General features: G+C 41.2%; 1 protein-coding gene, 1 long non-coding RNA gene and 7 other non-coding genes across 13 annotated transcripts in view; 1 reads left to right on the plus strand and 8 right to left on the minus strand.

Annotated features, from left to right (window-relative positions):
* LOC139434510 (uncharacterized) overlaps positions 1-12,780 on the plus strand; it is a 385,392-nt gene that overhangs the window by 165,264 nt on the left and 207,348 nt on the right. The gene's annotated exons all lie outside the window — the stretch shown is intronic.
* On the minus strand, positions 12-226 carry LOC117455836 (small nucleolar RNA U3). The gene has a single exon (XR_004553187.1). It is a non-coding gene; the product is annotated as a small nucleolar RNA U3 (small nucleolar RNA).
* LOC117455916 (small nucleolar RNA U3) lies at positions 945-1,159 on the minus strand. Its single transcript, XR_004553205.1, has one exon. It is a non-coding gene; the product is annotated as a small nucleolar RNA U3 (small nucleolar RNA).
* Positions 2,215-2,429, minus strand: LOC117455949 (small nucleolar RNA U3). Its single transcript, XR_004553213.1, has one exon. It is a non-coding gene; the product is annotated as a small nucleolar RNA U3 (small nucleolar RNA).
* Positions 3,486-3,700, minus strand: LOC117455840 (small nucleolar RNA U3). The gene has a single exon (XR_004553188.1). It is a non-coding gene; the product is annotated as a small nucleolar RNA U3 (small nucleolar RNA).
* Positions 4,419-4,633, minus strand: LOC117455954 (small nucleolar RNA U3). The gene has a single exon (XR_004553215.1). It is a non-coding gene; the product is annotated as a small nucleolar RNA U3 (small nucleolar RNA).
* Positions 5,689-5,905, minus strand: LOC117455845 (small nucleolar RNA U3). Its single transcript, XR_004553189.1, has one exon. It is a non-coding gene; the product is annotated as a small nucleolar RNA U3 (small nucleolar RNA).
* Positions 6,960-7,174, minus strand: LOC117455831 (small nucleolar RNA U3). Its single transcript, XR_004553185.1, has one exon. It is a non-coding gene; the product is annotated as a small nucleolar RNA U3 (small nucleolar RNA).
* micu3a (mitochondrial calcium uptake family, member 3a) overlaps positions 10,497-12,780 on the minus strand; it is a 31,315-nt gene continuing 29,031 nt past the window's right edge. For 4 of the 5 annotated variants that reach the window (XM_071202332.1, XM_071202361.1, XM_071202311.1 and 1 more), the window contains one exon: positions 10,497-12,565. In XM_071202332.1, coding sequence (XP_071058433.1) covers positions 12,467-12,565 — 99 coding nt within the window. In that variant the 3' untranslated portion in view covers positions 10,497-12,466. Of the gene's footprint in view, positions 12,569-12,780 lie in introns of all 5 variants that reach the window. The other variant, XM_071202293.1, reaches the window with a different exon arrangement.

Raw genomic sequence — 12,780 nt, forward strand, 5'->3', positions numbered from 1 at the left:
TGATACTGACTACCACTCTGATCATATCCCCTTCCTCAATACTCCCGAAGAAGCAAAGAACGACCATCAATGACAGAGAGCATATGAACTGAATCATTACTCTGTGTCCGCTTCACGCTCAGAAGGGAATATCACGTCTCATCATCGTGGGTAGCGAGACCAATCACTTTAGAAACACATTTCTCAAGTCAGAAACTATAGAAATTATCCCTGAAAGTATAGTCTTAGTTTGTTGAAGGGTGAAAACTGCATCTCATGCACAGGAAACGTACTATCACTGAGGGTTCCTGCCTAACAATAATAAACGTGTCCATTTCGTCAAGTCATGTGATTGATGTTATTAACAGCAATGCAAGTTAGCTTGTGGCAAAGCATCAATTATCCTTATGATAAACAGTAAGACCTTTCACGTAAGTTAAACTATGCCTGTATCAGATTCAAGTTAAAGCCCAGAAACAGTGACCTCTATAGGTGAACACAGCAAATATCTGCAGGGAAAAACAAGCACAGTTCATTCTGCAACTGCTGAGGACACAGCAACGAGGTGAAATTGTGCATGTGACTCTGACTTGAACAACACTGATTTTAGCCTGTATCAAAACTTAAATTACAGCTAAAACACTGGCTTTAAACAGAGCTGACAGAGCTTCAAAGTTGAACATTTGGACAAACAAAAGGCGTACTGACGATGTGTGCTGTGGAGTCTGGAGCTCAAACAACGACTTTTCCTCACAACACTGTTTAAGTGTACCTGTTTTCTAGAATAAGGGCTGCGTTAAGTCAAAGACCAAATCACTAGTGACAACGAGGGCTCCCACTGACTGGATTAAATAATGTCTGATGAAAATGTTACGAGCTGATGAAATATTTGAACATATCGAGACATAAAACATGTCACAGTATTTACCTATTTAAGAAGTTTTTATATTGTACTGATACTGACTACCACTCTGATCATATCCCCTTCCTCAATACTCCCGAAGAAGCAAAGAACGATCATCAATGACAGAGAGCATATGAACTGAATCATTACTCTGTGTCTGCTTCACGCTCAGAAGGGAATATCACTTCTCATCATCGTGGGTAGCGAGACCAATCACTTTAGAAACACATTTCTCAAGTCAGAAACTATAGAAATGATCCCTGAAAGTATAGTCTTAGTTTGTTGAAGGGTGAAAACTGCATCTCATGCACAGGAAACGTACTATCACTGAGGGTTCCTGCCTAACAATAATAAACGTGTCCATTTCATCAAGTCATGTGATTGATGTTATTAACAGCAATGCAAGTTAGCTTGTGGCAAAGTATCAATTATCCTTATGATAAACAGTAAGACCTTTACGGCCCGTCCACACAGCGGCGTGCGTTGACGCTTGCCGGCGGGCGTGTCTGACACTCGACCAACAACCAATCACATGAATCTCCCGCCCCAGACACACAAGCACGCGGTTTGATTGGCTAGACTCGAGCTTGTACTGGCATATGATTCAATTGGCTGACACCTCCGTCGAGGCCTCAAAAGTTGAACATTGCTCAACTTTTGAAGCGAGCAACGCCAGCAACGCTCCACGTCGCTTCCCAAAATGCAGTTCGGCTAAAAGTGACGTCACCCCATTCAAAGTGAATGGGCAGAAGCGTTGGAAGCTTCAACGCACGCCGCTGTGTGGACGGGCCGTTAACGTAAGTTAAACTATGCCTGTATCAGATTCAAGTTAAAGCCCAGAAACAGTGACCTCTATAGGTGAACACAGCAAATATCTGCAGGGAAAAACAAGCACAGTTCATTCTGCAGCTGCTGAGGACACAGCAACGAGGTGAAATTGACCATGTGACTCTGACTTGAACAACACTGATTTTAGCCTGTATCAAAACTTAAATTAGAGCTAAAACACTGGCTTTAAACAGAGCTGACAGAGCTTCAAAGTTGAACATATGGACTAACAAAAGGCGTACTGACGATGTGTGCTGTGGAGTCTGGAGCTCAAACAACGACTTTTCCTCACAACACTGTTTAAGTGTACCTGTTTTCTAGAATAAGGGCTGCGTTAAGTCAAAGACCAAATGACTAGCGACAACGAGGGCTCCCACTGACTGGATTAAATAATGTCTGATGAAAATGTTACGAGCTGACGAAATATTTGAACATATGGAGACATAAAACATGTCACAGTATTTACCTATTTAAGAAGTTTTTATATTGTACTGATACTGACTACCACTCTGATCATATCCCCTTCCTCAATACTCCCGAAGAAGCAAAGAACGATCATCAATGACAGAGAGCATATGAACTGAATCATTACTCTGTGTCTGCTTCACGCTCAGAAGGGAATATCACTTCTCATCATCGTGGGTAGCGAGACCAATCACTTTAGAAACACATTTCTCAAGTCAGAAACTATAGAAATGATCCCTGAAAGTATAGTCTTAGTTTGTTGAAGGGTGAAAACTGCATCTCATGCACAGGAAACGTACTATCACTGAGGGTTCCTGCCTAACAATAATAAACGTGTCCATTTCATCAAGTCATGTGATTGATGTTATTAACAGCAATGCAAGTTAGCTTGTGGCAAAGTATCAATTATCCTTATGATAAACAGTAAGACCTTTACGGCCCGTCCACACAGCGGCGTGCGTTGACGCTTGCCGGCGGGCGTGTCTGACACTCGACCAACAACCAATCACATGAATCTCCCGCCCCAGACACACAAGCATGCGGTTTGATTGGCTAGACTCGAGCTTGTACTGGCATATGATTCAATTGGCTGACACCTCCGTCGAGGCCTCAAAAGTTGAACATTGCTCAACTTTTGAAGCGAGCAACGCCAGCAACGCTCCACGTCGCTTCCCAAAATGCAGTTCGGCTAAAAGTGACGTCACCCCCATTCAAAGTGAATGGGCAGAAGCGTTGGAAGCTTCAACGCACGCCGCTGTGTGGACGGGCCGTTAACGTAAGTTAAACTATGCCTGTATCAGATTCAAGTTAAAGCCCAGAAACAGTGACCTCTATAGGTGAACACAGCAAATATCTGCAGGGAAAAACAAGCACAGTTCATTCTGCAGCTGCTGAGGACACAGCAACGAGGTGAAATTGACCATGTGACTCTGACTTGAACAACACTGATTTTAGCCTGTATCAAAACTTAAATTACAGCTAAAACACTGGCTTTAAACAGAGCTGACAGAGCTTCAAAGTTGAACATATGGACTAACAAAAGGCGTACTGACGATGTGTGCTGTGGAGTCTGGAGCTCAAACAACGACTTTTCCTCACAACACTGTTTAAGTGTACCTGTTTTCTAGAATAAGGGCTGCGTTAAGTCAAAGACCAAATGACTAGCGACAACGAGGGCTCCCACTGACTGGATTAAATAATGTCTGATGAAAATGTTACGAGCTGAAGAAATATTTGAACATATGGAGACATAAAACATGTCACAGTATTTACCTATTTAAGAAGTTTTTATATTGTACTGATACTGACTACCACTCTGATCATATCCCCTTCCTCAATACTCCCGAAGAAGCAAAGAACGACCATCAATGACAGAGAGCATATGAACTGAATCATTACTCTGTGTCCGCTTCACGCTCAGAAGGGAATATCACGTCTCATCATCGTGGGTAGCGAGACCAATCACTTTAGAAACACATTTCTCAAGTCAGAAACTATAGAAATTATCCCTGAAAGTATAGTCTTAGTTTGTTGAAGGGTGAAAACTGCATCTCATGCACAGGAAACGTACTATCACTGAGGGTTCCTGCCTAACAATAATAAACGTGTCCATTTCGTCAAGTCATGTGATTGATGTTATTAACAGCAATGCAAGTTAGCTTGTGGCAAAGCATCAATTATCCTTATGATAAACAGTAAGACCTTTCACGTAAGTTAAACTATGCCTGTATCAGATTCAAGTTAAAGCCCAGAAACAGTGACCTCTATAGGTGAACACAGCAAATATCTGCAGGGAAAAACAAGCACAGTTCATTCTGCAACTGCTGAGGACACAGCAACGAGGTGAAATTGTGCATGTGACTCTGACTTGAACAACACTGATTTTAGCCTGTATCAAAACTTAAATTACAGCTAAAACACTGGCTTTAAACAGAGCTGACAGAGCTTCAAAGTTGAACATTTGGACAAACAAAAGGCGTACTGACGATGTGTGCTGTGGAGTCTGGAGCTCAAACAACGACTTTTCCTCACAACACTGTTTAAGTGTACCTGTTTTCTAGAATAAGGGCTGCGTTAAGTCAAAGACCAAATCACTAGTGACAACGAGGGCTCCCACTGACTGGATTAAATAATGTCTGATGAAAATGTTACGAGCTGATGAAATATTTGAACATATCGAGACATAAAACATGTCACAGTATTTACCTATTTAAGAAGTTTTTATATTGTACTGATACTGACTACCACTCTGATCATATCCCCTTCCTCAATACTCCCGAAGAAGCAAAGAACGATCATCAATGACAGAGAGCATATGAACTGAATCATTACTCTGTGTCTGCTTCACGCTCAGAAGGGAATATCACTTCTCATCATCGTGGGTAGCGAGACCAATCACTTTAGAAACACATTTCTCAAGTCAGAAACTATAGAAATGATCCCTGAAAGTATAGTCTTAGTTTGTTGAAGGGTGAAAACTGCATCTCATGCACAGGAAACGTACTATCACTGAGGGTTCCTGCCTAACAATAATAAACGTGTCCATTTCATCAAGTCATGTGATTGATGTTATTAACAGCAATGCAAGTTAGCTTGTGGCAAAGTATCAATTATCCTTATGATAAACAGTAAGACCTTTACGGCCCGTCCACACAGCGGCGTGCGTTGACGCTTGCCGGCGGGCGTGTCTGACACTCGACCAACAACCAATCACATGAATCTCCCGCCCCAGACACACAAGCACGCGGTTTGATTGGCTAGACTCGAGCTTGTACTGGCATATGATTCAATTGGCTGACACCTCCGTCGAGGCCTCAAAAGTTGAACATTGCTCAACTTTTGAAGCGAGCAACGCCAGCAACGCTCCACGTCGCTTCCCAAAATGCAGTTCGGCTAAAAGTGACGTCACCCCATTCAAAGTGAATGGGCAGAAGCGTTGGAAGCTTCAACGCACGCCGCTGTGTGGACGGGCCGTTAACGTAAGTTAAACTATGCCTGTATCAGATTCAAGTTAAAGCCCAGAAACAGTGACCTCTATAGGTGAACACAGCAAATATCTGCAGGGAAAAACAAGCACAGTTCATTCTGCAGCTGCTGAGGACACAGCAACGAGGTGAAATTGACCATGTGACTCTGACTTGAACAACACTGATTTTAGCCTGTATCAAAACTTAAATTAGCAGCTAAAACACTGGCTTTAAACAGAGCTGACAGAGCTTCAAAGTTGAACATATGGACTAACAAAAGGCGTACTGACGATGTGTGCTGTGGAGTCTGGAGCTCAAACAACGACTTTTCCTCACAACACTGTTTAAGTGTACCTGTTTTCTAGAATAAGGGCTGCGTTAAGTCAAAGACCAAATGACTAGCGACAACGAGGGCTCCCACTGACTGGATTAAATAATGTCTGATGAAATGTTACGAGCTGACGAAATATTTGAACATATGGAGACATAAAACATGTCACAGTATTTACCTATTTAAGAAGTTTTTATATTGTACTGATACTGACTACCACTCTGATCATATCCCCTTCCTCAATACTCCCGAAGAAGCAAAGAACGATCATCAATGACAGAGAGCATATGAACTGAATCATTACTCTGTGTCCTGCTTCACGCTCAGAAGGGAATATCACTTCTCATCATCGTGGGTAGCGAGACCAATCACTTTAGAAACACATTTCTCAAGTCAGAAACTATAGAAATGATCCCTGAAAGTATAGGTCTTAGTTTGTTGAAGGGTGAAAACTGCATCTCATGCACAGGAAACGTACTATCACTGAGGGTTCCTGCCTAACAATAATAAACGTGTCCATTTCATCAAGTCATGTGATTGATGTTATTAACAGCAATGCAAGTTAGCTTGTGGCAAAGTATCAATTATCCTTATGATAAACAGTAAGACCTTTACGGCCCGTCCACACAGCGGCGTGCGTTGACGCTTGCCGGCGGGCGTGTCTGACACTCGACCAACAACCAATCACATGAATCTCCCGCCCCAGACACACAAGCATGCGGTTTGATTGGCTAGACTCGAGCTTGTACTGGCATATGATTCGATTGGCTGACACCTCCGTCGAGGCGTCAAAAGTTGAACATTGCTCAACTTTTGAAGCGAGCAACGCCAGCAACGCTCCACGTCGCTTCCCAAAATGCAGTTCGGCTAAAAGTGACGTCACCCCATTCAAAGTGAATGGGCAGAAGCGTTGGAAGCTTCAACGCACGCCGCTGTGTGGACGGGCCTTTAACGTAAGTTAAACTATGCCTGTATCAGATTCAAGTTAAAGCCCAGAAACAGTGACCTCTATAGGTGAACACAGCAAATAGCTGCAGGGAAAAACAAGCACAGTTCATTCTGCAGCTGCTGAGGACACAGCAACGAGGTGAAATTGACCATGTGACTCTGACTTGAACAACACTGATTTTAGCCTGTATCAAAACTTAAATTACAGCTAAAACACTGGCTTTAAACAGAGCTGACAGAGCTTCAAAGTTGAACATATGGACTAACAAAAGGCGTACTGACGATGTGTGCTGTGGAGTCTGGAGCTCAAACAATGACTTTTCCTCACAACACTGTTTAAGTGTACCTGTTTTCTAGAATAAGGGCTGCGTTAAGTCAAAACCAAATCACTAGCGACAACGAGGGCTCCCACTGACTGGATTAAATAATGTCTGATGAAAATGTTACGAGCTGAAGAAATATTTGAACATATGGAGACATAAAACATGTCACAGTATTTACCTATTTAAGAAGTTTTTATATTGTACTGATACTGACTACCACTCTGATCATATCCCCTTCCTCAATACTCCCGAAGAAGCAAAGAACGATCATCAATGACAGAGAGCATATGAACTGAATCATTACTCTGTGTCCGCTTCACGCTCAGAAGGGAATATCACGTCTCATCATCGTGGGTAGCGAGACCAATCACTTTAGAAACACATTTCTCAAGTCAGAAACTATAGAAATGATCCCTGAAAGTATAGTCTTAACCTAGAAGCGGCTGAAAACGGTATGTAGTTCACAAGACTACCTTTCTCAGTCATGGATCCCTCATACCGTAATATCTGACAAAGGCCCCCACTAAATGAGTACCTCACAACTTTCAATAGTATCTACATCAATTTGGTCTAATATTTTAAAACAACCGTTTTATTCAATCTCACAGTTCAATTCTATTGACCCATAATGCATTGCGAATTGAGTCTGTGTTTATTATACAGACAACGTCTGTGCTATTTGTTGTGTGTTTAATAAGGATTGTACAAGCCGAACCTACACAATTAACGGTAGTTTTCAATGCTTAAAAATAAGTGAACAGCGACGAAATGTAAAGCATCAAACGGTATTTAAATTGGTTTACATGTGATATATGGTGAACGGTGCGTCGTATCTAATGTTCCTGACAGAAACAGGTCAGCGAAATTAAGTTCCGTGTTCAACTCCAACAATGGATACGCATAGTTTTAAGGGTTTTGAATTTTTAACATTAAAACTTCGGAAATAACCACGCAGAATAAGTGGTAAACGATTACGGACAGCGAAATGATATTGTAAAATATGGGGGCGCTGCATGTTTTACTGTGACACACCCATAGAGGACACGCCGCTATACTGTTGCAGTTTCATTAGTAGGCCTACTGTATTTCCTTCGACACACGATGGCAGCATTTCTGTAACAACTTTATCGAGGACAAATTCATTGAGTAGCCTAGAGCTCCATCCTGTTCTAAAAACAAGTAACGTTAAAGAACACACTCTCACAAATATGGTCTTTAAAGCTGTACATTATTCATAACTTATGACGTCTGATAACAACACTTACATTGTGTACCTTCTTCTGCAAAAGGCGATTAACACAACATGCGTTTAAGGGACTCTGAGTGTTTAGATAGCTAACTTTAGTCTAGTTATCTCAGTGGGTCTCAAACGGTTTGGTCACCATTTATGAGAATAAATGAATACCAGGTATGAAATATTATATGACAGTAAAACAAGAATACAGTTTTTTGTTTGTTTTTTCAGAAAATGTTTTTGTTATATGCCATGGAATGCTCTTAACATCCCGATAGCAAAGCATATATTAGATGCTTTGACAATAAATACATTAACTTGTGTGGTGTTCGGGTCAAATTGACCCGATTTCCATTTTCAATAAATAAAAAAATATATAAGGATATTTTCGTTCAACCTGAAACTCAATGGCCGGGGCTTATTTATTGTGAAGGACATGTGGAATTGTTTTTATTTTTTTTCCACTTATGAAAAAATGCCCACCCGCATTTATGTCCTTCATAAGAGGTTCGGGTCAGTCTGACCCGGATACAATACCAGGACAGACAGACAGAGAAAAACACACAGGAACACAGAAACTAAAGACACACACACACACACACACACACACACACACACACACACACACACACACACACACACACACACACACACACACACACACACACACACACACACACACACACACACACACACACACACACACACACACACACACACACACACACACACACACACAGGCGTGCAGGTCTCCCTTGAAAAAGAGATCTATGATCTCAATGGGACCAATCTGGATAAATAAAGGTTTGAAATGAAATGAAATGAACACACACACACACACACACACACACACACACACACACACACACACACACACACACACACACACACACACACACACACACACACACACACACACACACACACACACACACACACACACACACACACACACACACACACACACACACACACACGCAGTTGTATGCATAGAGATGCTGTTTGATCCTGTTTTCCCTTGATCTTTACCCTTTGTAGTGTGTACACAAAACTATCCTAGAACATTATAAACATTGTAGATCTTCCAGAAATGTATAAACATTTAAAAAAGTTCTCGCACTGTCCCCCCTCGCACCTGCACGCCAGAGGAGGGACTAAACAGAGACATAACCTCAGTGTAGTAACAGTGTAGTGCAGAACTACAATTATCTACCAGCAAAATGGCCAAAATATATTCTGCTCAGAGAGCCTTGGAGCTAATGATGGATGAGAGTGAGTGGAATGCATTAGAAGAACACGGTGAAGTGGGACAGGAAGACATTTCTGAAGATGAGGATGATGTGGAGGTAAACTCAGAATTTGACAGCAAATTGGAAGATGAACTTGACTCAGAGCCAGCTGCTGGAAGACCCCCACAGCCAGCCGCAAGAAGACCCCCACAGTCAGCTTCTGGAAGACCCCCACAGCCAGCTGTGAGGTCTGTGGACCCTCAAAGGACTCCAAGACACAGACTACATGCAGCAACTGCAACAAGTACATCTGTGCTATACACACGAAGAAGTTCTGTACATCATGTGTTTCCTAAACGGACTTGCCCATTGACTCACATGATATTCTGCAGCGTCACTTCATCAATATCGTTTTTGGATATACTGTATTTTATTAATAGTGACTGTTAATTGTTTTTATTTGGTTTGTGTTTATATCTGTTCTATGTAATTTATATGGATGTTTCATTCCCTCTATATTTCACAGCCAAATACTTTTGGATGTGTGGTTCTTGTGTTCCAATTGCTGGTAAATTGCTTTATTTCCTTCAGGGCTTTGATTATTATATGACAGATTAAAAATAATAAACATTAATGAAAAAATGTTTCATTTACATTAGTCCTAGAAAAGCATGAGCAAAATGTAAACTTAGTTTTTATTACAGTGTATCTTTTTTTTAACATAAATTACATTTTTATCACAAAAAACGATGGACACTTCCATTGTTAAATTTGATCTAGCAAAGAGTATTTTCAAAAACTAATCATATATTTCATTTATATTGTTGGGGAATGAGTTAAAGACAATATATATAAGGAATTGTGTATGTTGAATTTAGTTCTGTATTTTTTTTAAACCCTGAAATATGTCCCGGGTCAATTTGACCCGAACATTACCAAAGGGTGCGAAATGTGAACATAACACAAGGGTTAAAAAATGTCATCTCTGGAAGCCGTAGCAATGTAAAAAGCACGATCAATCATCTGAGCCGGCCCGGCTCAAATAACTGGATGGCCTACCTGCCTGTCAGCCTTCCATCTTGTGTACAAACTTATCTCGTGCCCTCATTGGTCATGTGCACGTTCGTGTGTGTTGGAGGAGGGGCTCTGTAAGGAAGTCCGAAGGAAGAGGGTGATTTTTTCCGGTTGTGTACTTTCAAATTCTAGCGCACTCGAGCTGGTTTCTCCAAAATGACATACCCCACCTTTAATGTGTTTCCTTGTGAATGCTCAGTGAATAAATTACTATGTCTGCTTAAAATAGTTTATTCATGCGTGGAAATTAAATCACCAGGTCCACTGACTGTGGTGACAAATTCATTATTACAAACACGGTTAGCATTATTTACATCATGAGAAAAAAGTTTCCAACAACCTTCATTTAAATATATTCAACATTTCCACATCAAGACACTCACAAACACTCAAAAATGATATTCAATGATTCGTGCTATATTAAAAACATTAACGATTGGGTCACAAAACACATAATGTAGTCATTGCACATGTTCGGCAATTATGTTGCTGTATAGAGATACACAGTTCTGAATAAGTAGCTTAGTTTGGCTTGCGATGTGATATTTTCTCAGATGAGAAAGGGAATGTAAAGAAGGCACTGATGTGGATATCTATGTCATATATCTTGCCATATATATTTTCATACATGCAACTAAGACAACACAAAATGTCCAAAACATTAATTGATCCAGTCATGTCATATATTGATATAACAGTAGGCCTACAATCACAATAATACAAACAAATATCCTCCATGTTCTATGCTGCCCATGTCAAAGACATGGACAGCATAGAACATGTGCTGTACTACTATTAAAATAATATAGCATCCTTACTAATAGTGTGTATATTCTCTCTTAGTGTAGTAAAAAAAAACTACACTGGCTTTAATAGATGTGATCAAACTAAATGTAAGCGAGAAAGAGACTGAAATAGATACAAATAAGAAAAGACAATAAATATGAACTATAACTTGGTTTAATTCTCCAATTTCAGTGCTTTATTTATTAATGTTGTGCTCTTTCAGTTGTTATAGCTTGTAGTGCAGTGTTCTTTCTTACTTTAAAAAGGAATATATTATACATTTAATTGGTAATTAAAAAAGCTCATCCATTAAGTGAAAACATTATAAGGGTTGGTAAAACTTAAAAAAATGAGTATCTTGCTTATATCTATATGATATTCCATCCATCCATCCATCTTCTCCCGCGTATCCGTGGTCGGGTCGCGGGGGTAGCAGTTCCAGCAGAGAGCCCCAAACTTTCTTTTCCCTCATCAACCAGCTCTGACTGGGGGATCCCAAGGCGCTCCCAGGCCAGCGAAGAGATATAATCCCTCCACCTGGTCCTAGGTCTACCCCTTGGTCTCTTCCCAGCTGGACGTGCCTGGAACACCTCCCTAGGGAGGCGCCCAGGTGGCATCCTAACTAGGTGCCCGAACCACCTCAACTGGCTCCTTTCGACGCGAAGGAGGAGCGGCTCAACTCCGAGTCCCTCCCTGATGACCGAACTTCTCACCTTATCCCTAAGGGAGACACCAGCCACCCTGCGGAGAAAACCCATCTCGGCCGCTTGTATCCGCGATCTCGTTCTTTCGGTCATGACCCATCCTTCATGACCATAGGTGAGGGTAGGAACGAAAATGGCCCGGTAGACAAAGAGCTTTGCCTTCTTGCTCAGCTCCCTTTTCGTCACAACGGTGCGGTAAAGCGACTGCAGTACCGCTCCCGCTGCTCCGATTCTCCGGCCCATCTCACGCTCCATTGTTCCCTCACTCGAGAACAAGACCCTGAGATACTTGAACTCCTATATATGATATTGTTAAACATAATTTGTAATATTGTCTATCCAGAATCAGTAAGCTAAGTAAAACAACAGTTTTCATAGCTTTTTTTAAATGTATAGAAAATATAAATAATCATTGGTTGCAGCTGTACTAACTTGTAGAGGTGCTCGGAAAGTAAAGACAACACTATAAATTATATTTGGCATCAGATCAACTGGAATGACCGGTAAAACCAGAGGTAACTGGTAGTAATGTCAGTCGGCTGTGTTCAGGCATGCTTGTAGTTATTATCTGTGTTTGAGGTCCAATGGAGATCTGTCTTATTAACAGTGTTGTGGAGTCAGGCCACTAGATAAGAGATACATTTGACTTATTCCATTTCAGAATGACTTCTTCCATCTTTTCTCATCCTCCTCCTCTACATCTTCTCCTTGTACTTCCTCCAGAGCTGCTTCACTTGTCTCCTGGCTCCAGAGCGGACACAGCCGGAGAAGGAGGAGTGGTGTCGGCCCTTCACCTGGTAAACACCGAGCAGAGAGAGGCACCGTCACGCTGGGAGCTAGAAGTTAGTTCTTCTAAAGTAACTGTGAGTTATGCTATTGCTACAGTGACAATAATATTCAAATCACATTTACATACAAATCTCATACTGTTTGTTTGAGGAAAGTTACGTAAAATGTTTTCGAAAATTCAAAAAAATACTTTTGAACTGTGTGCACATTCTGGATTCTC

The sequence above is a fragment of the Pseudochaenichthys georgianus genome, chromosome 1, assembly GCF_902827115.2.
Source record: "Pseudochaenichthys georgianus chromosome 1, fPseGeo1.2, whole genome shotgun sequence".
Lineage (NCBI taxonomy): Eukaryota > Metazoa > Chordata > Actinopteri > Perciformes > Channichthyidae > Pseudochaenichthys > Pseudochaenichthys georgianus.